Source organism: Aulonocara stuartgranti (assembly GCF_965226115.1).
Source record: "Aulonocara stuartgranti genome assembly, chromosome: 5".
In the NCBI taxonomy this organism is placed as follows: Eukaryota; Metazoa; Chordata; class Actinopteri; order Cichliformes; family Cichlidae; genus Aulonocara; species Aulonocara stuartgranti.
The window spans coordinates 22,686,053-22,708,501 of record NC_138943.1 but is presented as its reverse complement, the minus strand read 5'-3'; the positions used below and the strand labels follow the sequence as shown (position 1 = coordinate 22,708,501).

General features: G+C 39.8%; 1 protein-coding gene across 1 annotated transcript in view; it reads right to left on the bottom strand.

The window, feature by feature from the left end:
* Nucleotides 1-382: 382 nt before the first annotated feature.
* scn8ab (sodium channel, voltage gated, type VIII, alpha subunit b) overlaps nt 383-22,449 on the bottom strand; it is a 45,852-nt gene continuing 23,785 nt past the window's right edge. The window contains exons 13-28 of the mRNA XM_082532391.1: nt 21,727-21,859; nt 21,184-21,422; nt 20,190-20,363; nt 19,620-19,976; nt 17,902-18,075; nt 17,478-17,771; nt 16,157-16,274; nt 15,857-16,011; nt 15,170-15,343; nt 10,080-10,202; nt 7,980-8,264; nt 7,848-7,901; nt 7,618-7,755; nt 7,292-7,396; nt 6,919-7,189; nt 383-5,927 (exon numbers count right to left, since the gene is read on the bottom strand). Of these exons, the coding sequence (XP_082388517.1) occupies nt 4,762-5,927; nt 6,919-7,189; nt 7,292-7,396; nt 7,618-7,755; nt 7,848-7,901; nt 7,980-8,264; nt 10,080-10,202; nt 15,170-15,343; nt 15,857-16,011; nt 16,157-16,274; nt 17,478-17,771; nt 17,902-18,075; nt 19,620-19,976; nt 20,190-20,363; nt 21,184-21,422; nt 21,727-21,859 (3,960 nt within the window). The 3' untranslated portion in view covers nt 383-4,761. The remainder of the gene's footprint in view (nt 5,928-6,918; nt 7,190-7,291; nt 7,397-7,617; nt 7,756-7,847; nt 7,902-7,979; nt 8,265-10,079; nt 10,203-15,169; nt 15,344-15,856; nt 16,012-16,156; nt 16,275-17,477; nt 17,772-17,901; nt 18,076-19,619; nt 19,977-20,189; nt 20,364-21,183; nt 21,423-21,726; nt 21,860-22,449) is intronic.

Here is a 22,449-nt window from a genome sequence, read left to right as displayed (position 1 = left end):
CATGCAAGCACACACCTGCCATCTTACTACAGTTTCACCGTGACACACCCAAAACACGGCAGATCAAAGAGTCGCATTCAGGTAACACAAACAGAAACGATGTCATATGCGTACTCCTGCAGGAAGGCTGTGTTCTCGTTCTCACAACTACACAAACTACAGAGTTCTTTAATGTAGTCTCTGTCCCTCCCTGTATACTGCAACCTGCACACATTCCCTGCCTTGCAATTTTTGTGATCATCAGCAACAAACAAAATTACCTTCTTTAAAGTGTCAGTAATTTTCTTAAATAGGTAACACAGATTATGATGCAGCGATACATCGTCCGACTTTGTATGAGAACCATGCATTGTAGAACCAAAAATGACACCAGCCAGAGGAATAACTGGAAGGCTGCTTTATTGTTTGGAAATAGATTCGTGCTCAAATGAAGACATTCTTTCACTGATTCTCATTTAACTTCCAATGTGGTTGTGCGACACGTGTTATCTTTCTGACTGTATTAGTGGCAAGAGACAATGACAGTCAAAAGGGTTTTTTCAGTTAAAGTAGTTTCAAAGAAAAGAAATGTATCTCAGTCATGCTACAAAAGAATGGCCTCATATACCATTTGGTAAACCAACATTAGGAAATGAGCTGTAGTGTAAAACAAAAGGCAAGCTGTTCTTTTGCTAGCCCGAGAGCCAGTAAACAGAACACACAGAGAGCACTTCTACTACATGACTCTACAAGATGTTAGTCCAGACAGTCTAATCTAGGTGGTGAGTTTTTCAGTTCAGGTTATTTACGAACTCAATACATTGCGTCTATCGTGCTCCATTTTGATTCACTTCGATGGGTGTTGAGATTCTCATTGCTGATTTATCGACAGACTAAATAGAAAGCTAAAAAGGCACGTGCCGTTAAGAGATATTGCACCATAAACAAACACACAGACAGTTAAGACAACTAACCCTTAAAATCATTATTATTATATCATATTGAAAGTGACAGCGAAATTAAAGGTGAGCTCCAAAACTACAGCAGTGTGTTAACGGGAAACATGGAGGGTTAGAGCTGCAACAAGCAAAAGAAATCGTCACACAGAGTGAGCTGTGGCTCGTAGTCGGGGCACACGGGTTAACCAGCAGTCGCCTGCAAAAAGGCTGTGAGTGTGTGTGTGTGTGTGAGTGTGCGTGTTTGTGTGCGCATGTGCGAGGGTGTTAGTGTGCGTGTGTGTGAATCCGTTTAACCTTGTGTCTACAATATAGGAAAGTAGGGGCAAGACATCGTCACATATACAAAAGGGTATGCTGGTAGTGCAATCCTCTAACCAAGGCAGGCTCCACATTTCTCAGCAAGCAGCCAGTACAACACCATGCATTGTACGCTGGTACCCAGTATGCACAAGTCCTGGGCAGGCCAGAGTTTTGGTTATTTCTCTGAACATACCACACAAAGAAAGAAGCATGATCAGTTACACTCTGGGGCTCTGGTTTCACCTCAATGCAAGGAGTGGACAGGAGAGTTGAGTTACAGACACTGTTCTAATGTATATATACTATATATATATATAATGGTAGAATATATATATAATATATATGTAATATAGCTCTGTATATGCACATATGAATTTATACAGTTTTTATTACAATCAGTTTTTTTTAAATATAGATTAGCTTACTTCCCTCTTTTTTGTGAAATGTGAATCAAAAAAGAACGAAAGAAAGAAAAAACCTATTCCATCTAACAAATGCGTCACAGCCTAACAAGTGTGACAAGGGGTGTCAGCTGGAAGCCATTCTATTTATGGTTATTAATATTTAGTGTTAGATTAATAGCTGTAGTTTTTCTTTTTTTAAGTAATCCTGTATTTACAAAAAAACTACACATGCTGTTAAAATAATATAATACATTATTTATAGCCTCTTAAAAAGTCCAGTCTTAGCTTTTGCAGTTTGTGCCCTATAGAACGAAGCCTGAATTTTATTTCTTTTTTTCCCCAAATGGATGTATGTGTATTGATTTTTTATTTTCCCTCTTTCTTCCTGTCAATCTCATATTCGTGGAGGTCTCGGAGAAAATGGACGGCAGTAGCTTTTACGTTTGTCATTCAGCGTTTTTTATTTGGTTCAAGGTAACACCCACACTGATTTTGGAGATTTCATGCAGCAACTGGACCATGGAACTTGAAAACGGATGAGGAGGGGTTGGGAGCGGCTTATAAACGGGTAGTGACATCACTGGACGACAGGAAGTGCATAAGCTCTGGTGTGGTGCCTAGGCTCACAGCACCGTAAAGATGCATCCAGTGCTCTGCCTGATTATTTGGTATTTGTTATGCAGTAGAGCAATAGGGAGAAAAACATGGCAAATGAGATGCTCGGAGCACTTGTTGTTGGTGAATACTGAAATCTGGGCCGATCCACTGATCCCCTTCTGCTTCAGAAGGAATTAAGAGTGCTGCTCAAACCAACGTGTCCCAATTCACTTTCATGACATCTCCTCACAGTGTTTCCTATATCTGGCTGCTATCAGGGTGAACATTAGTTTGTTTACTGAAATTAACTGAGACCAGACTGCAGTCCATAATGACTATTCATATAAACGTCACCATTACAAGCGAGCGCAATGACACCGTTTCATCGAGATGCTTCTAGCCCTATAGTTCTAAGCATCGTAAGCAGGAAGCACTAAAGTGGCCCCTGACCGGGCGACTGTCAGCAACGCGACAACCAGCCGAGATCATCGTCCATCAACATGGCATAAAACAAAAGAGTAAAACATGATTTCATAAATACTCCCATCACATTCACTTGCATTTTGTTGCAGAGCTCATAATAGTACATTTATAATATCTCCTGAGAAAAAGGGATGAATTTTTCAAGCATTGCATACATTTCTAGGGTCTCTGTCTAATAACGACAGCGAGAAAACAGACTGGGCAGGGCATACTTAACCCAATCCCACTCCATGGACAAAGGGCAACAAGGGATAACAAGGCAGGTCTCTTTGGCTTCTCCACGCACAATGTTCTCATCACCCATTCATTATTTCCCATTTCTCAACAAAATAAGATACTACTAATATGTCTCATCACAAGATCGTTTCTCTAAAAGTAAAAGCACAAAATAAGACATGGAAATTATATCCTGAAAGAAAATAACAACAACAACAACAACAACAAAAGATACATACATTTACATTTTGTGTAAATAAATTAACCTAACAAGGATCAAAACTCTTGTCAGCCCTATCAGAAAAGGTCTAACCACCCACAGAGAAACATTAGAAATAGAAAGGAGTTTGCCAAACCTGTGAAATCCCCACAAACCACTGACAGCAGGATACCCACAATGCCCGATTACACAAAAATAAAGGCAGATGGTATGGAGCATTACATAGGTGCATACAAATTATAAATATAAGCTTCTTTTTTTTCATTTCAAAGTGCTGTGCCCTTGAAAATACTGTATTTCTGTCCAAATTAACAAACGTTTCAGTCCCATGACACACACACAAATATCTCTCTTTAAATCTTACACACTCAAAATCTCCAAAGCAGCAACTATTTACTTATTTATTTATTTTTTATTTCACCCACTGATGGACTGACGGTGCTATCATTTCCCGACATATATCATTCTTCCATCTATAGAGACAACAGGTTTAAACAGTAATTTGAAATGTGCTGAGTAATGAGATTAAAATTTGGATCCATTTTAAGCTGATCAACCCCCCCCTCCCCACATCGCTTATCTTCGTGGAACAAATTACTCTGAACTTTCAAATTTCGAACATGTCTTGATCGTACAGTCGAGCCACCGTCGTGGTCTGAGTATTAGTGTCTTGTGGACTATGATAATTCATGCAAAGATTTCTGATCAAAACATGCCATCATGCAAGTCATTTCTATGCATTGAACAAGCACACTTATTATTTGTTTGGAAATCTTTCTGAGTAAATGTTAAGCCCTTGGCCCGAGTTGACTCCATAATAAACAGACACTTACTCAATTTGGTGTGAAAGCCCATGTTAAAAAAAGGATTTCGATGTGGATTATAACAAAGATAAAATGAGTAGAAGAGTTGATTGACATGGGCAAACTTGTTGGATATTGTTCTTTTTTTTTCTTCTGTTTGCATTTTCGCTGCTCAAAAAACAAAACGAAAACAATTTCTAGCTCAATAAAACAAAAAAGTAGTTCACACTGTTATTTGTGTCTTTCACTCACCTTCTGTTTGCTCATAGAGTGAGTGTGCCATTTGTTCCTTTATACATTTCTGTATTAAAAGACACAGAAACACTCTGTGGCTGCTGCAAGAAGGCGTTTCTTCAGCAGCGAGCAGCATCCTTGTTGTCTTTCACAGTACTGTCTTCCATAAGAAAACCATTCCTTGCATCCAGACGCGTGATTTTTTTGTTGTTGTTTTTTCCATTTCACCTCTTGGTGTAGAGTTTGCTCAACTTATCTGTAAGACCAGTCATACGTGAGCGGTATGGGACGCAGTCTGTTTTGATTGACTTTTTGTTAAGTAGTCCAGATACAGAGTCGCACAGTATGCTGATTATGTTTGGTTTGACTAAAGTTCAAGTCTTCAAGCTGTAACAGACCAAGATGCTTCTCTCTGCATCAATATAAGAATGAAGTCTGTAAACAAAATTACTGAAGACTTTTTTTTTCTGACTTGCAAATGAAATAATCTGTACAACTGTGTTGGTGAGTTTCCGCTCGCATTAGTATCATCTTTTTGTTATTACTGTGAATATACATCCAGTGGCCTAACATTTGGATTCCCTGATGTCTTTTTGGTTTCTTCCTTTCTCTTTCCTTCCCCCTTTGCCCTCATTGTTGTCGTCCTGTTTCTCCTTCTCAGGTTTGGTTACACTGTCATAAGAAGGTAGGGAGGCAGTTGAGGGAGTGCCCTCTTTCTTTTCTTGTTCCTGATTGTTACCACCATTCTCGTCTTTGTTATTGGCTGGTTTGCGCTTACAAACAAAACCCCGACTGGCCAAATGGGAGCGGTAGGCCCTTTGAATGATTCTGGCAGACACATCCTCCTGCTTGCGTCTCAGAGTGGTGGTGATAGGCTCATAAGAGACCTTGGAAGGATTGGCAGCCACGAAACGCTCCTCCATTTGTTGCCTCAACATGTCCAACTCGCCGCTGTCACCCAGCACACGCTTGGTGAAGGCAAAGAGGATGTCCAGACAGTGTATGCGGTCTCCACTCACCATAGGCATGTCCATTGCAATCAGTTCAATGGTATTAGGCTTGGGCACGCGGAGTGGGTGTTCGAGTGCATCTGCAAAGTCAGAAAGCTTGGCATAGGTGATGAACTGGGAGGCATCTGGGTCAAACTTCTCCCAAATTTCATAAAAGGTCTCAAAGTCATCCTCACTGAGTGGGTCTGCACTCTCCTCTGTGGCCACGCTGAAATTCTCCAGGATGATGGCAATATACATGTTGACTACAATCAGGAAAGAAATGATGATGTACATAACAAAGAAGAAGATGCCCACCGATGGGTTGCCGCAGTCTCCCGTAACAGGGGTCCCAGAGTTCTCCAAGTAGGGGTCACAGTCCGGAGGGTAGTTCAGAATAGGCAGCAGAAGGCCATCCCATCCCGCAGACGTGGTGATCATAAACAGGATGATCATGCTGTTGCCAAAGGTTTCAAAATTGTACATGTCATCAATTCCAGCCCCGTATTTCACATAGCCAAAGTTAGACATTCCAAAGATGGAGAAAATGAACATAACCAGGAAAAGAAGGAGGCCAATATTGAACAAGGCAGGAAGTGACATCATAAGGGCAAACAGAAGAGTTCTGATTCCTTTGGCCCCCTTGATGAGACGCAGGATCCTGCCGATACGAGCCAGACGGATCACCCTGAACAGTGTTGGTGAGACAAAGTATTTCTCAATCAGGTCAGCCAGAAACATTCCTGAAATTCAAAGGAAGGAAAAACAAACACATGTTAGTTAAGGCTGAGACAAAAGCCGACTGAATGCTTTACCCCATTCCACACAGCAGGAAAAGAAACATTGATTCTTCATTACTTGTTGGTCTTAGTTAGTAATCCATCTGTTTTTATACAGCACGAGGATCACAACAAAAAGCCAGGAAAAACTGTATGGCAACGTTTGAACTGAAGACATTTGAAAGAAAGAAATTGAAGTTTTTTTTATATTTGATTTTATGTATACTGGGCAAAAGTCCAGCAATCCCTGATTTCTTTATATTTCTTTATATTTACTTGGAAAATGGGAAATATTTCTTTACACCAGCTGTGTTCTTTAACTGAGCCTGAACTCTCTTATGCAGCTTTCCTGAGGCTTATTTTCAGTCCAGTTCTTGAGTAATTTGGCATACCTCAGCCCTTTCTCAATGTTTCCCTTCCATAAGATTGGCTTTAAATCTTTTAACGGCACAGTTGCCCACCATGCTGAGATAAGCCAAGCTTTTAGCTATTTTGTTGGTGCAAAAATAAAATTTTATCCCTGTCAAACTATGTTATATTTTCATAGATTCGATTAAAGAAATGGAACCAAATTATGGATTTTTGTGACAGGCTACTAGCAAGAAAGTGCTATTGCTCAATACCACTTTAAAAATTCCAAGAAAGTCTGGCTGCTTGAAAGCAAAATATAAAGAAAGATTTTAAATTTCACCTTCTGACAGGTTGCGCACATTAGTGCTACATATATTTTAATTCATATATATTACAACTGGTAGAAACACAAAGTTTGGTTTAGGCAAGAGAGCTGCCTGAACAGAGTTTGCAGGAGACCACACACAGGTTAGCTTAAAGTCTGGCTCATGTTTGAGCTGTGTGCATCTGCAGTACGTGAATGAAATTGGCTTATTTGAGCCATTTCCAGTAAAGCTGCTTTGACTTTTCCCCTCATGCATAAACAGCCTTTTTAAATACTTGCCCACAATTGAAAGGATGACCACAACCACATCGAAAATGTTCCAGCCATTGGTGAAGTAATAGTGACGTAATGCGAAGAGCTTCAGTAAAAACTCGCCAGTGAAGACAACAATGAAGACAAAGTTGACCCAGTAAAGCACGTTCTCTGTCTCCTCCGACTGATTGTCTGTCTCCACCATCATAGTGACCATGTTGAGGCAGATGAGTATCATGATGGAGATGTCAAACACCTGCTGCGTCACAAAGTCAAACACCATGCCCTGGATTTTGTTCTGAGGAGAAAGCGAGAAGACAGAAGAGGGATGTTGGAGTGATTTTCTTAATGATTTTTAGAAATGTAACTTGCGTGGAGGAGAAGGGAGGAGAATATTTACCTGGGGCCTGGGGATTGGTTTCTGTGGTTTCTTGGACCCTAGTTTCTTCATTGCATTGTAATACTTCTTCTGCTCTTCTGTCATGAAGATATCCTGACCTCCAAAGTAAAGGGACAAAAAACAATTTGGTTACAATCTGCAAGACCACATTTTCCAGTGCAGGATCTACTTTAAAAAAAAGTCAAAGTCAGCGGTGTAGATTTTAATGACATTTTGGGACATACATCTGTCTTCTTGATTATAGTGTAATTGACTGTTTCATCTAACTCTGGTGAGAAAGTAAAAATGTGTATATTTGAGAGATAAATGAAGAAAAGCAATCTTATCTTTTTCTTTTGTTGATTGAAGTTATCAATGATGACACCAATAAAGAGGTTTAGGGTAAAGAATGAGCCAAAGATGATGAATATGACAAAGTAGATGTACATGTACAAGTTGTCCTCATAAATGGGCTGATCCTCCACCTACAAATTGCCATAAACAAAAAAACATATTAAAAAAACTGTAGGTCCTGCTGATGTGAAAGTCAGACTATTTGTAAACTGAAAAAGCTTACCTTTCTAGAATCTATTGCCGCATACATGATGTCCATCCAGCCTTTGAATGTTGCCTGCGATGGTGGCAGTCACAGTGTGAGAAAACAAAAAAATTGTACAAATGCGAAGTAGCAAAAAAAAAAGTTTCTCACCACTTGTAGGAGTGCCAGGTATCCCGCGCCCACGTTGTCAAAATTGATCTTGACATTCTTCCATCTGACTTCAGTATAGTTGTCATTGATGAGTGCGAGGCACTCTGTTTTGTTGTTCACCTCATGCGGTAGAAAATACTCCTCAACTGTCTCATTGAAACAATAGTAATACTTTCCAGCAAACAGATTGACACCCATGATGCTGAAGATGAGCCAGAAGATGAGACACACCAGCAACACATTCATGATTGAGGGAATTGCACCCACCAAGGCATTCACTACAACCTAAAAAGAACAGGGGGGTGGGGAGCAGACAAGAGTGTATGTTAGCAATCAAACACCACCTGCTTGTAGATGTTATAACATTTTGCACAGAAACACACACTTACATAGAAATGCACATTCTTTCCCTCCCTTAGAGACTCAAGTTGCGTTATGTGATTGCTTCGTAAAAATTCATGCCAATCACAATAACCTACAAGCGAGTATAACAACAGGGCACAATACAATGCACAACAAGTCAAAACAGTGTAGAACTCTGATTATTTCAACTTTGAACAGAGAGCCATGCTTAAAATAGTTTGTGTTATAGGTTTTGGTAATAAAGGGGATATTACAAATTTTATAAATCATCACTTTTGACTGTCAGCATTTAAATGACGTAGTACTGTTTTATGACAGCTTGGTATATTAAACTAAAACTCATTACAACTAGTTCTAAATCATTATAAAGTTATCCTTTTGTAGCTTCTAATCCACATTATCAGATTTTTTTGTATTGTGCCCCAGCATATTGTTATTCCCATCAAAAGTATATTGCATTCATACACACTCGTATACTATTTGTGTTCCAGTATGTCAAGAGAACATTTGTGTTAGCTGTGGCTGCTCAATGCAACAAATTAATTCAATCAATTAAGTAATGATTGCATGAACTGTTAATATAAAAGATAACTTTACCGTCCTGAATGATATACAGCTGTTAGAATTAGGAGGAAAACACAGGAATGTGCATTTCCAAACACCAAGCCATGAAAACAGAAAGCCAAATAAACCAAAACTATAGGCAAACATCAAATGTCAAAATTATTTGCGTTATTTTGTGTTCTGTCTAATGTTGTAATATAGAGACAATGCAGCTATGCGATAACTTAATATAACTGCAAAACGGTGATCGTGAAAATCATGGTGATGAAATTCACTGAGGAGTGATGAGCAAGGATGTCAGGGGAGGGGTTATGCAACCAGAAGTTTGTTGATCTTCCAGTGTGACAATGCCAAAGCCAAACTGTGATAATATCAGATAACAGGACACTTGAGCCAGAGCAAAAGCCAGAAGATGCTGAGCCTAGGCACGATAAAAATTTTTGTTGTTTTTTTTTTGCCCAGCAACAACCAGAGGCTGACGCAATCCATCACATGAAATAACCAGATTAAACCAGATTCTGTTTTGTTTGTTTATTAGTTAAAACTCTGGAGTTACATCACAACTATAGATGTAGAAACTGTGCACACACTTAAGGACAGACTTAACTGTGTGCACCTTGTAAATGAAGTATGCACAAAGATTGACTACTAATTTGGATATCTGTTCATTTGAGCTGGGGGCTCTGTAGCACTTAACAGACTGCATTTTGGGTCTGTGTCATAACCCTATTGCATGGCTCAGCTTGAATTTGTTTTGCCTGACAGTTCAAACCAACCTCTAGTTGTTCCTTCAGCTGGTACTAAACAGAGCTTTTATTGTAGCGTGCTGAATCACTCAAACAAAAAATTGGAGTGCAGTCTACTTTTTTAAATAAAGCATTGGACAGAGTTTAATTTTGTTAATATTTGGAGTCACTGCTAAATGCTTTAAAATAATGCTAAATTTATTATATATGAAATGAAACATGATTAATCAAATCAGATGTATGATGACCATCTGAGATGATCTGCGTCCATGCAAAAAGCTTCTCACTAATCCAAGGAGTCATCTTTAAAAAAAGAAAAGTCCCCTCAGAGATATTTAAAATCTATTCTGCCATCTCTAGCATGCGCTGATACTTCTTATTTATTCGGCATGCAAAAGGACCAGCTGCCTGGTATCTTGGGTCTTACCCTCATCCCTTCAAAACGTGACAGGGCCCTGAGGGGTCTCAAGGCCCTCAGTGTCCTGAGTGATTTAATCGGGCCTAGATCGGAGTAGCCCAACGCATTAGCTATAAGGGTGACTATAGACACCTACACAGATAGGGACAGAAGAGGGAAAGACAGAGGCAAAGGAAGAGAGGACCCACAAAGTTAGAGGGGAAATAGAGAGAAAGGTGGACTCTAAAGTGTAAGGATGGCTGAATGGTTATATACAGATATATATAAGTACATATATAGGTTATATATGTGTAAGTATATGTATCTATATAGCATAACGGTTAAACAGGAGTTATTACAATAAACAACGGTCAATAAAGCGTAGCCGGACTTCTTTTTTTCCTTTTCTTTTTAAAAAAAATGTGTTTGCTTATGTTTGAGTTTGGTTTAGTTTGGCAAGCCAGTCTAGCGTGATAACCAGCTTAACAGCACAGTGAGCACACCTGGAAAGAAACTTGTGGTTGACACAGTGAGAGGAAGAGAAGAGAGTCAAACAAAGGGAAAAATTAGAGGAGAAATGAGTTCACAAACACTAAATCAATGTGACACAATAATATACACACAGTACACGATACAAAACAGTACAGTTTCCACATCAGAGGGCATTGTACTTAAAGAAGGGAGAGAAAACGCAGAAGCTGACGACAACTTTCAGGGTTAGAAGAGAGGAAAAGCCTGTGAAAGTAGGAGTCCCACCACAGCACATCAACCTTACCCTGGACCCCCAAACACCGACCCCTCAGTCCCTCTCGATAGCTGCACAACGTCTCTCTTAACTTAAAGAGAGACACAGTTATAGGAACCTGCTGTGAGAGAGAGGACAGGTCAGTGTTAGGACAGAGGGCTGCATTAAAAAAATCTGGATTAAGTTATCAGACTATATTGCGATGTCTTCATATTTCAGGGTTACGCAAAAAAAAAAAAAATCCACCATGTAACTTGAATAATTGAACACTTTTGTCGTCCATCATGACCCATAGGACAGACCCCTTACTATAATTGTTGGGAAGAGAGGATCCAACTCACACATTTAGAAAATCTGTACTTAGCCTACATGAAAATTGTAAAAAAGTAAGGACAGTTTTGCTACCGACTGCTTGAGGTTTTCATTTAAAATCGTCACATATCCTTCTTTCTTCTTCATTCCTTCCACCTTGATGAGATTTCCAGTTCCAGATGGACTGAAGCATCCCCATAGCTTAATGCTCCCACCACCATGTTTCGCTGTAGGGATGGTGTCATTTTGGCTTGTATGCCTTCCCCTTCTTTCTCCAACTATAAGCAGCATATCTGTGGCTAAAAATCTCTACTTTCTTCTGATCTTCACCTTAGCTTGTTTCAGTCTGGTTTGCAGGTGTAGGGTTACCCTACCCCTCTGCAGTTGTCCTGGGCTCTGCAGACACATCTCTCACTAGTTTTCTTTCCACGCTCTTTGAAATCTTTCGCTTTCTGCCTCTGCCAGGCTTGTTCTGTACTGTGTTGCTCTATTTGAATTTCTCGATCACACTTCTTGCTCCAGTTCTTGACACTCAGGAACTCTGTGATAAACTTCCTGCTTTGTGAGCAGAAGCAATTCTTTTTCTCAAGTCTAAACTGATTTCTTTTGCTTTTGGCACAACACTTTCTAAAGTTATAGCTCAAACCTTTGCTGAAGTTTTTACACTGTGTGTAAATTGGAAGATAACCCTTGATTTTGCAAGCTTCATTACAAAGTTAATGCGCATAAAAATCACTTGCTCATTAATGGGAAATGTTTGACAAAAATTGTCCTTATTTATATCTTTCATAGAGAAGACCTTACTTAACCAGACAATGCAAAACTGCTTAAAAGTCCAGATCTGAAAACAACTGATACTATTTGAAGCACTATAAATGCCAATATTTAACAAAGGAGGCTCTAACTGTGACGTTTCTAAGCACCTACAGAGACAAATAAAAGAAAGATGCTACACATTTGTAATATAGATATCTAAACCCTTTTTAAATGATTTGCTGACATATCATTTAAAGCGACAATATCATTTCTCAGTTTTAACATTTGGTTGTTTTATATTGATTGTTGTTATATACAGCCAAGTAACTGCATATTGTTTTGATTTACATTTAAAGGGCTTTCTATGGAAGTGAATTTATATCTCAGTCCTGTAGTGATATTAACATCTTCTGCATAACATTGTATTATAAGTCTCACAAATGTTGTGTATGCACTCACTGACCACTTCATTTGGTTCACCTGTTCAACTGCTCATTAACTAATCAGCCAACCACACGACAGCAGCTCAGCACATGTAAACATGGCCAAGATGACCTGCTCGATTTCAAACTGATTTAAATTACTTTGAACGCAGTGTGATTGTTGATGCCAGAACAGTTGGTCTGTGTGTTTCAAAAACTGCTGAGCTACTGGAATTTTCCCACATGACCATCTCCAGGGTTGACAGAGGATGGTCTGAAAAAGAAAAAAAATATCCACTGAGCGGCAGTTCTCTGGCTAAAAATGCCTTGTTGATGCCAGAGGTCAGGGGAGAATGGCCAGTCTGCTTTAAGCTGACAGGAAAGCATATTGACTCAAATAAACACTCTTTACAACAAAGGACACGCAGAAGAGCATCTCTGAATGCACAACACATCTACCTCTGAAGCAGATGTGCTTCAGCAGCACTGGGTGTGGTCTTCTGCACTCCTTTTAACTAAGAACAAGAATCTGAGGCTACAATTTGCACAGGCTCACCAAAACTGGACAACAGAAGAAAAATGCTGTGTTCTGATGAGTCTTGATTTCTGCTGCAACATTTGGATGGTAGGGTCAGATTTTGGCATAAACAACATGGGTTCATCCTGTCTCATCAATGGTTCACGGTGTTGCTGGTATAATGTGTGGGAGACATTTTCCTCTGGGGTCTTGTTGACCATGTTTATTTCTTTATGACCACAGTGACCATCTGCTGATGGCTCCTTCCAGTAGGAGAACATACCACTGGTTTCTGGTATCTTAACGATGAGGTCACTGAAATCAAATGACCTTCACAGTTAGCAGATTCAGTCCAGAGCACCTTCACACCTTTCTAGAAGGTGATGTGGAGATTCCAGTAAACCTGCAGCAACTGTGTGATGCAGTCATGTCGACTCGGCATGAACCAAAATCTCAGAGGAATGTTTCTGGCACCTTGTTGCATCTGTGCCACAAAGAATTAAAGGAGATCTGAAGATAAAAGGGGATTGAACATAATGCTAATTAAGAATAACTATTGAAGTGGCCGTGTGAAGACTCACACACTTATTCTTTGTCCTTCTTTTGTCCTTCTTGTGGGCAGCAGTGTCATTTGGTCAGTTTCTCCAAACTTTAACATCTTCTACTGCTATATTCAAATGATTCTTTGACCACCTGATCTTTTCAACATGATCACTGAAAGTTAATGGCCAGATTCCATTTGTAATCTTGATAACTGAGGATGTTTGTTAAAAACAAAGGCAGATGTTTGTGAAGCAACCTGACTACTCCTATGTTCTTTGTTCTCAACAAACTATTGTGACGTTACATATTGTAAAAGACAATCAGACAGTAACTGAAAATACATGATATACACAAATAATCATAAAAAAATGCACACATATGGTATGTGTGCAGGGTAAACATACTTACAATTTCTGACCCCCATCAGGAATACAACATACAATACTACATTCCTATTAAACATAACTAAATGCTTGTTTATATGTATATGTCGAGGTTAACATAGACAGACTGGCACTTCACAATTAAGGGTGAAGATAAATTGGTGGTCAAAGGACAAATAAAATAAATGAATGACTTAGCACAACATAGGACATAATAAAAAAAACACACATATATACATATATATATATATAGAAATCAATATTACGACAAGACAAAAAATATAAATTTATTGCTAAATATATAAAATTGAATTAAATTACACATTTTGAGGAAAAAATCATTTGGATTTGGAAAGGTCAATGTCAGGGACTGAAATGATCAACTAATTAAATAAACTGTCCATAAAATATCATTGAATGTATGCCATCACATTCAGTGATCAATCACTTTAATTCTCAAATTTCCAAATTATTCTTTTCCTCAAAACCGTAAAATAACGAAGTAAAGTGCTATAAAAAGTGTCACTTCCTGAGAAGCACCAGATATTTCACTAGCTATGACATCCATCCATTCGCTTATCCTTTTCAGGGTCGCGGGGGGCGAAAGGTGGGGTACACCCTGGACAGGTCACCAGTCTGTCGCAGGGCTAACACATAGGGACAGACAACCATTCACACTCACATTCACACCTAGTGGCAATTTGGATTATCCAATTAACCTATCCCCACAAGCTGCATGTCTTTGGATGGTGGGAGGAAGCCGGAGTACCCGGAGAGAACCCACGCAAACACGGGGAGAACATGCAAACTCCACACAGAACGACCCCGGCCTGATGGTGGAATTGAACTCAGGACCTTCTTGCTGTGAGGCAACAGTGCTAACCACCGTGCCACCGTGCTGCCCACTAGCTATGACATCATTTTTTAAAATATAGATGCAGGAAAGAATTCACGTGAGAAACAGATCACACACAAATGAGAGAAAAGGATAAACCACATATGAATTACAGTAGCTGTCAAGAGAGGGAAACACTGAATGCCTCAGCAGGCCAGATTGAACATTCAGGACAGAGAGGCCATTGTGCTACTGAAACTAAGCAAAATCTCCAGGCTTCATGACAGAAGCATGGAGCAATGTGCAGATGCGTTTCTGTGGTCCCTGGTGTTTGTAGACACTGCTGACTAGATAAAGAGGTCTGTGACTCAGCAGTGCAGGAACTGTTATCTCTCTAGTTTTTGGCTGAAGCAATAAAACCATGTTTTTTGAGACATTCGCCCATTTGGTAGAAACAAAAAACAAACATACGTGTTTCCCCAATAGAGCATCTTTTCTGTGTGACAAATGACTCACTGACTTTAAACTCTCAAATCTGTAGATGTTGCAATCTTAAACTATCATCATGTGGCCAGTATGTAACCAAGCCACATACAAATGTACTTACATCAACAATGAAGAAGTCCAACCAGCACCAGGCATTTGTAAAGTACTTGACAAAGCCATAAGCCACCCATTTCAGCAACATCTCCAGGATGAAGATGTAGGTGAAAACACGATCCGCATACTCCAGGATGATACGGACTGTCTTCCTCTGTTCTATGTACACGTCCTCAAAGGCCTGAAGAGCAGAACAGAAACATCACACAGACAATATGCATGGCATGAAACAACCAGTGTTATTATCAGTATGAAGGTCTTTTCACTCTTCTAAATCACCTGGGTTAGAATTTGCTGGATGACATGCTGTGTTCATTTGTTGTTGACAATAAGTTGTTTACACCATGCAGAAAAATAACTGATAAACATAACCCTATCAGACTAGGGTCATGGTTCCCTTCATTCCCTGTTTCCATTATTCCACATATAAGTGTTTGTCTTTACCTCCCACCTGGATAAAGCTGCAAGCCTAAGCTAGAAACTCCTGGTTGAAAGCTTGGTGCATTACAGCACTTTGCTGTCCATTATCGGCAATAATATCAAGAGCAGTTGCAGAAGAAAAGCAGAAGATGATGCTTGCTCACATCCTCAGAACTAAGTGTGTGTGTGTGTGTGTGTGTGTGTGTGTGTGTGTGTGTGTGTGTGTGTGTGTGTGTGTGTGTGTGTGTGTGTGTGTGTGTGTGTGTGTTCTTACCAGGGCCCCACTGCTGAGCAGGATCATGAAGATGATCAGGGTTTCAAACCAGTTGTGTTCCACTATCAGGTAGCAGGTCTTCCTCAGGAACCACCAGTATTTCCCCCACCCGTGAGTAATGGGAACATCACAGCACTTATATTTGGCCACACACTCTGCATGCCAAATGAAAACACGACTGTTGATATACATCATGGATTGAACTGTGAATAAGCTGTCATTAACACAGTACACCGATAACATATTGTGTGGGCTTGTTGTTATTACTAACCAAAAAGTTAAAAATTAATCACCACTTACCATCTGTCCAGCAGGCTTCTGGGTCAAGATACTCCTCCACAACCTCCACCACTGCCACCTCCTCCACATCAGGCTTGATGTCTATTGTGCTGCCCTCAGACGAGCTGGTGTCATCCAGCTAGGACAAAGAGATCAGTTCAACCTCTTAGTTTCTCTCTGAATGTTATAGGTTCAGCAGTGAGATGCTGAAAGCGTACAATATGTATAAGGCACAGTGCCAGTGAAGCCATTACATTAATGCATCCTTTGGGTTTATATGCATGACATGATTTATAAATGGAGGTATACACGTTACAGCCATGTAGCGCAGTTATTAAAAGTCATGTTAGTCACTAGAGATAATCAGTAATTCTTTGAATTGTTAATAATAGTCATTATACGGTGGCCCTGAGAGGTCAAATGCATTGAAAACACCAGCAAACAGCAAACACTCAAAACAGAACCTAAGTAGAAAAAAAACAAAACCTCACAAAACACAATGGAGGGATTGCACTGGCACACATTTGAAAGAATCGGGGGATTTATCTGTGTTGTGAGGGAAAAGAGGATGTAAGGTAATGTGTGTTTTAATCGCACGATTCATTTAATACTTTAGATACACGTTTGATATTAGTCGTTTACTGTTAACTCGACAAAAACACTCACAAACACTCAGGACAGTTCAGTTCACTGAAGAGTGAATGCACATCAACATTCACCCCTTCTTCCCCTGTTTCCACCATTTTTTTAAAATTCTTTTTACAAAATAGCCATCATGCTTTTCTGACTGGCTTTCGCGCTGCAGCGTGCCCTCTGGCCAGCTGCAGCGCTGGGTAGATTTTTGTGGTTGAGGAAGCTCAGTAGAATATAAACCTGATGCAGGTACAGTAGTGATTCAGCTGCATTATCTCCTTTCTTCCTACAACAAACTAGGTCAAGGTGACCCACCCATCAGACTTCTCCACACACTTTGGGTCTGGCTATCCTTCTCCTCCATTTATACTGTACAGTAGACTGTGACTCTGCTTCTCTGTCATCTCACCAGGGCAGTCTGTTGTCTGCCTGCTGTTCTTGGCTGTCTGCAGGGTCAGCACTCAGGCTCAGTGTTACAGCGCTCCTGTCTAAATGGATGTTCTTAAATGTCAGTTAAACTAAGTCTCTCCAGTGTGGCAACTCAGATGAGTTCCACTTACTGCATATTGCACGATATACTCAACTTTATTCTGTTTACTGCACTATTGCATTGCTTCCTACCATGTTATATTTAGCAACCTCATCACCTCTGACATCAAAACAATAATTTACTAAAACTACCTGCAAAGCAAGGGCAGATGATACTCACATCTTTGCTGTTTTCCACATCGGATTCACTGCTGAAATCTTCAGTATTAAGGTTTTCAAAGTCAGACTCGCCAACAGCGATTGGAACGCAGACAGTGAGGTTTGGGTTGTGGATGAAGGACATGTAGTCGTCATCAATCATGTACTTTCCCACGCTGCTCCCAATTCCGCTGGTGGTCCCATTGCCATTTTTAGCATAGTCCAGTCCTCGATTGATATCCACTGTGTGATTTGCAATGCAGTTGAGCTTCTTCTCATACATTTCATCCAAAGGCTTCTGTTCGTCTTCGACAGGCTGCTTGTCATAGTGATAAAACAACCAATGAAAAATCGCTATTACAAAACAAACTGCCATCAAATAGGAGTCTGACACAAAACAATGTTATTTAAACAAGGAGGTGTATAAATGTTAAATTATATGGTACCTTCTTTAGCATTGTGGCTACAAAAACCCGCATGTTTGCCTTGAACCAGGCAATCCCCAGCTTAATGCGAGCAACCGCGAGCTGGAGGTTGTTGGGCTCACCATCGTCATCGGTGGCAGCAAGGTTGTCTGCACTGAATGAGCTCAGCAGCAGGGCCAGAAACAGGTTCAGCACCTCAAAGGGAAAATAGACAGAAGCTCTCATTTTAGCACTCACAATATACAGCGCTGGAAAAAAACATTTGCCACCTTTGGATTTCTCTTTTTTTTTTGCATATTTTTCACACGTGTTTCTGATCATCATAGAAATTTCAATTTAAAAAAACCCCAGAGTAAACACAAAATGCATTTTTTAAATAAAAACTGATTTTATTTAAGGAAAAAGTTGATGTGAAAAAGCTATTGCCACCTAAGGCTAACAACTGATTGTACCGTAGTTGGTGGTAAGAACTGCAATGGAGCATTTGTGACTGACAATGAGGCTTTCACATTTCACATCTTTTCTTTAAATTTAGCCAGACTGGAGGGTTTCTGAAAATCCTGTTAAACCAGCCTGTTTAAGATCGTGCTAAGGCATCACAATGAGATTTAACTCCTGACTTTGACTAGGCACTCCAAAATGAGGTGGACTTTCTGGTGTGCTTTGGATAATTGTCTTGCTTCTTAAGTGTACTTGTACTTGATGGCACAAGCTGATAGGCAGACATTCTCCGTCAGGATTTTCTCGAAGAAAACAGAATTCATGGTTCCATCACTTACGGAAAATCACCATGAAGCAGCAAAACAGTCCCAAACCATCACACTACCGCCACCATGTTTGACTGTTGGTATGATGTTCTTTTTATGAAATATTGTGTCAGTTTTACATCAGATGGAACAGCACTTGAACCTTCCGAAAAGTTCAGGTTTTGTCTCATCGGCCGCAGAATATTTTTCCAAAAGTCTTTGGGATCATCAAGATGTTTTTAGGCAAATTTGAGACGAGAATTTGAGGTTCATTTTGGTCAGCAGTGGTTTTCTCCTTGGAACTGTGTCAATGCAATTTTTGCCCAGTGTGTTTCTTATTGTTGATCATGAACTCTGACCTTAACTGAGACAACTGAGGTCTGCAGTTCTTTAGATATTGTTCTGGGTTCTTCTGTGACGTCCTGGATGACTCCTGGGAAAGTTCACCACTGTTCCAAGTTGTCTCTGTTTATGGATAATGTCTCTCGCTGTGGTCAACTGGAGTTCCCAAAGCCTTAGAAATGGCTTTGTAACACTTTCCTGACTGATAGATGTCAGTGACTTTGTTTCTCAGCTATTTCTTTAGACTGCGGCATGATGTGTTGCTTTCTGAGATCTTTTAGCCTACTTCACTTTGTCAGACAACTTCTATTTAAGTGATTTCTTGATTTAACTGGTCTGGGTTGGCTGTAACTCAGCTTTCCAAAAACTGTGTTTTGACAAGGAGAGTAATTACTTTTTTAGACAAGGGGCAGGTAGGTTTGGATATTATTTTCTTTAATAAATGAAATCATGATAAAAACACCATTTTGTATATACTATCTTTGTCTAATATTGTTAGATAATCTGAAAATTGTAAGTGTGACAAATATGCAAAAAACAAAGAAATCATGAAAACTGCAAATACTTTTTCACAGCAATGTATCTATTAAACTTCAATGGATTACTATAATTCAGGAGCCTGTACACTATGTAATGTCTGTCTTTGCTTACCACTAGGTTACCAATCACCATGACCATCATGAAGACCGTTAGACACATTGTCTGTCCTGCCACCTCCATACAGTCCCACATGGTCTCAATCCATTCCCCACACAACACTCTGAACACAATTAGGAAGGAGTGGAAGAAGTCGTGCATGTGCCAGCGTGGCAGCTTGCAGCTTTCTGCAATCTTACACACACAGTCCTTGTAGCTTTTGCCAAATAGCTGCATTCCCACCACGGCAAAGATGAAGACAATGATGGCCAACACCAGGGTTAGATTACCCAGAGCTCCCACTGAGTTGCCAATGATCTTGATCAGCATGTTGAGTGTTGGCCATGATTTGGCCAATTTAAACACTCTCAACTACAAGAGAAGCACAAAACAAACGAACAGGGTTAATTATAGTTTTTCATATCTACAAAACACAACCTGATGTAATATCTACAGAAGCCAGGCTTAACGTCAGCCTTGATCTGATGATCAGTAAGAAAGAGAGCTGCACAAATTTTACCTGATACTAGCTTGTATATTAAGGCCACAAAAGGTCAAATCAAATGTCTCTTATTTTCCACGTACCAATCGGAAAGACCTGAGCACTGACAGGCCTTCCACATCAGCCAGTCCCAGCTCGACTAAACTCAGAGTCACAATGAAGCCATCGAAGCAGTTCCAGCCTTCCTGGAAGTAATAGTAGGGATCCATGGCAATTAGCTTGGCAAACATCTCCCCAGCAAAGATTCCAGTGAAAACCTAAAGACCCACACAGAGAAAAACATGAAGAATATGTTAATATGTTTCCTCGGGAAACAGGATAAAGAGGCATGCTTAGATTGCATTTGAAGCATTTCTTGTTAAAAAATTAACAAGGATATGTTTCAGCAGAATTCGTAATTAACTATATTACTCGTTGCTTTGTATTGTCCTTCTGCTATGTCCTGTTAGTGCTGCAGAGAACACCCAGTGATTCACACTGCACCATCCATCATACTGCGCAGATTCCTCTGAGTTCAGTTCCTGGACTGCATGCCAATGCCTATGACCTCATTTCCTGTCTTAATATCTGACACTGTGCCAGTATTTCTGCCCTCAGACAGCTGTGCGACAGTGATATCTGGTAGCACAGACAGAGTACAGACAAACCAGAATGCCTGCGACAGATCTTGTTATATACTTGGTCAAATCAGTGTTGAACAGGCTTATGTCTGTATGGAAGCAGCTGAGAGCAAGTTAAGGGTTCAGCAGACTTGAAGGAAGCAAGATGCAACGGATGAAGAGTGAGTGGACGTAATAAAAGTTTGGCAGGCAAGCCTAGTTGGCTACATTAAAATGGTACTAAATCTTTAATGAGACCCCATCAGATTCCTGTATACGGTATGTGTATATATTCTTAAGTGCACATATCAAATGAAGCTTTGATGAGTTGGCTTGAGGTAATTGAGGCACACAATACACCTACGACATTTCTGTACCTTCTGAGAGACATACTGAGCATGCAGTCATAAAACAACAACAAAAAGGAATGGAAACAGTAAGAAAAAAGACTAAATAAAGACTGACTGCAGCTTCTTACCAGGTTTCCAACAGACAGGACTTCTTCAAAATGTGGAGTCATTGGGTAGTGCTCCATGGCCATGAAAAGGGTGTTGAGAACAATACAGATGGTGATGGCCAGGTCAACAAAGGGGTCCATGACAATCAAGTAGACTATGTGCTTGAGTTTTAGCCACATGGGACAGCATTCCCAGATGAGAAAGACGTTAGCAAACTTGTACCAGCAGGGAGGACACTTTCTTTGAGACTCCTCCAATTCTGCACAAAGAGATGGAAGAAAAGGGGGGACGTGAAATGTTTAACATTTAGTTATTTAAGTGACATTATGTGCTGTAACATCTAGACTCCTGAACACCTCACTTATGTGATAATTACATGCAACTTATGGGCATATACTAACAAGTTGCAACAACAGCTGTCACTTAGTTGATACCGAGGAAAACTGATGTTGTTTTTACTTGTGCATTTTCATGTCCTCAACGTATTTTAGCACTAAGAGCTAATCTGACAATTAACGGCACAGGATTAGAAAGAACAAGAGAAACATATAAACTCTCTGTACCCTCTATCAGAGTGTTGGTGACTACACTCATTTGACTGTTGGCACGGTCCTTCCCTTTGAAGGAGGAGTTGAGCTGATCCACAGACACCATGAGAGAGCCAGAGTGCTTCTTCTTAATCTCAACGTCTGTAGTCTGTACTCAGAGAAAGACATGATGTCACGGTCATTACATGAATCTAAACAGACATTCAACCTTGTGCTCCACAGCTATCTAAATTCAATTCAATTCAATTTTATTTATATAGCGCCAAATTACAACAGCAGTTGCCACAAGATGCAACTTGATCCATCTAAATCATGAAAGAGATCTGAGGTCTGCTCACAAGGCAAAAGAACTGTCGCTTTAGTATCAAATAATGTACTGATATTCTACATTTTCCAGAAAATATAATCAAATACATTTCAAGTTCTTACTGTAAATTCTCAAATAGGTGCCTTAAATTAGCACAACCAGGTAAAGAACCAGGGTTTATTTAAAACTTTTTTTTGAAAGAGGGCTCAATTTCAATTCCTCTTTTTTCCATTATGATTTAATCTGATTTGAGGTATTTTTACTTTTGAGAATTTAAGGTAGCACATTCTAATTTTGCCATCATTTAATGTGCATGACAAAAATACAATCCCTAAGAAACAGTAAAATGCATGCAGTGGCATGCATGTCAACAAGAGAGTGGAAGACATCAAGACATCATTTAGTGACACATCATGCTAAACTTTAGAGAA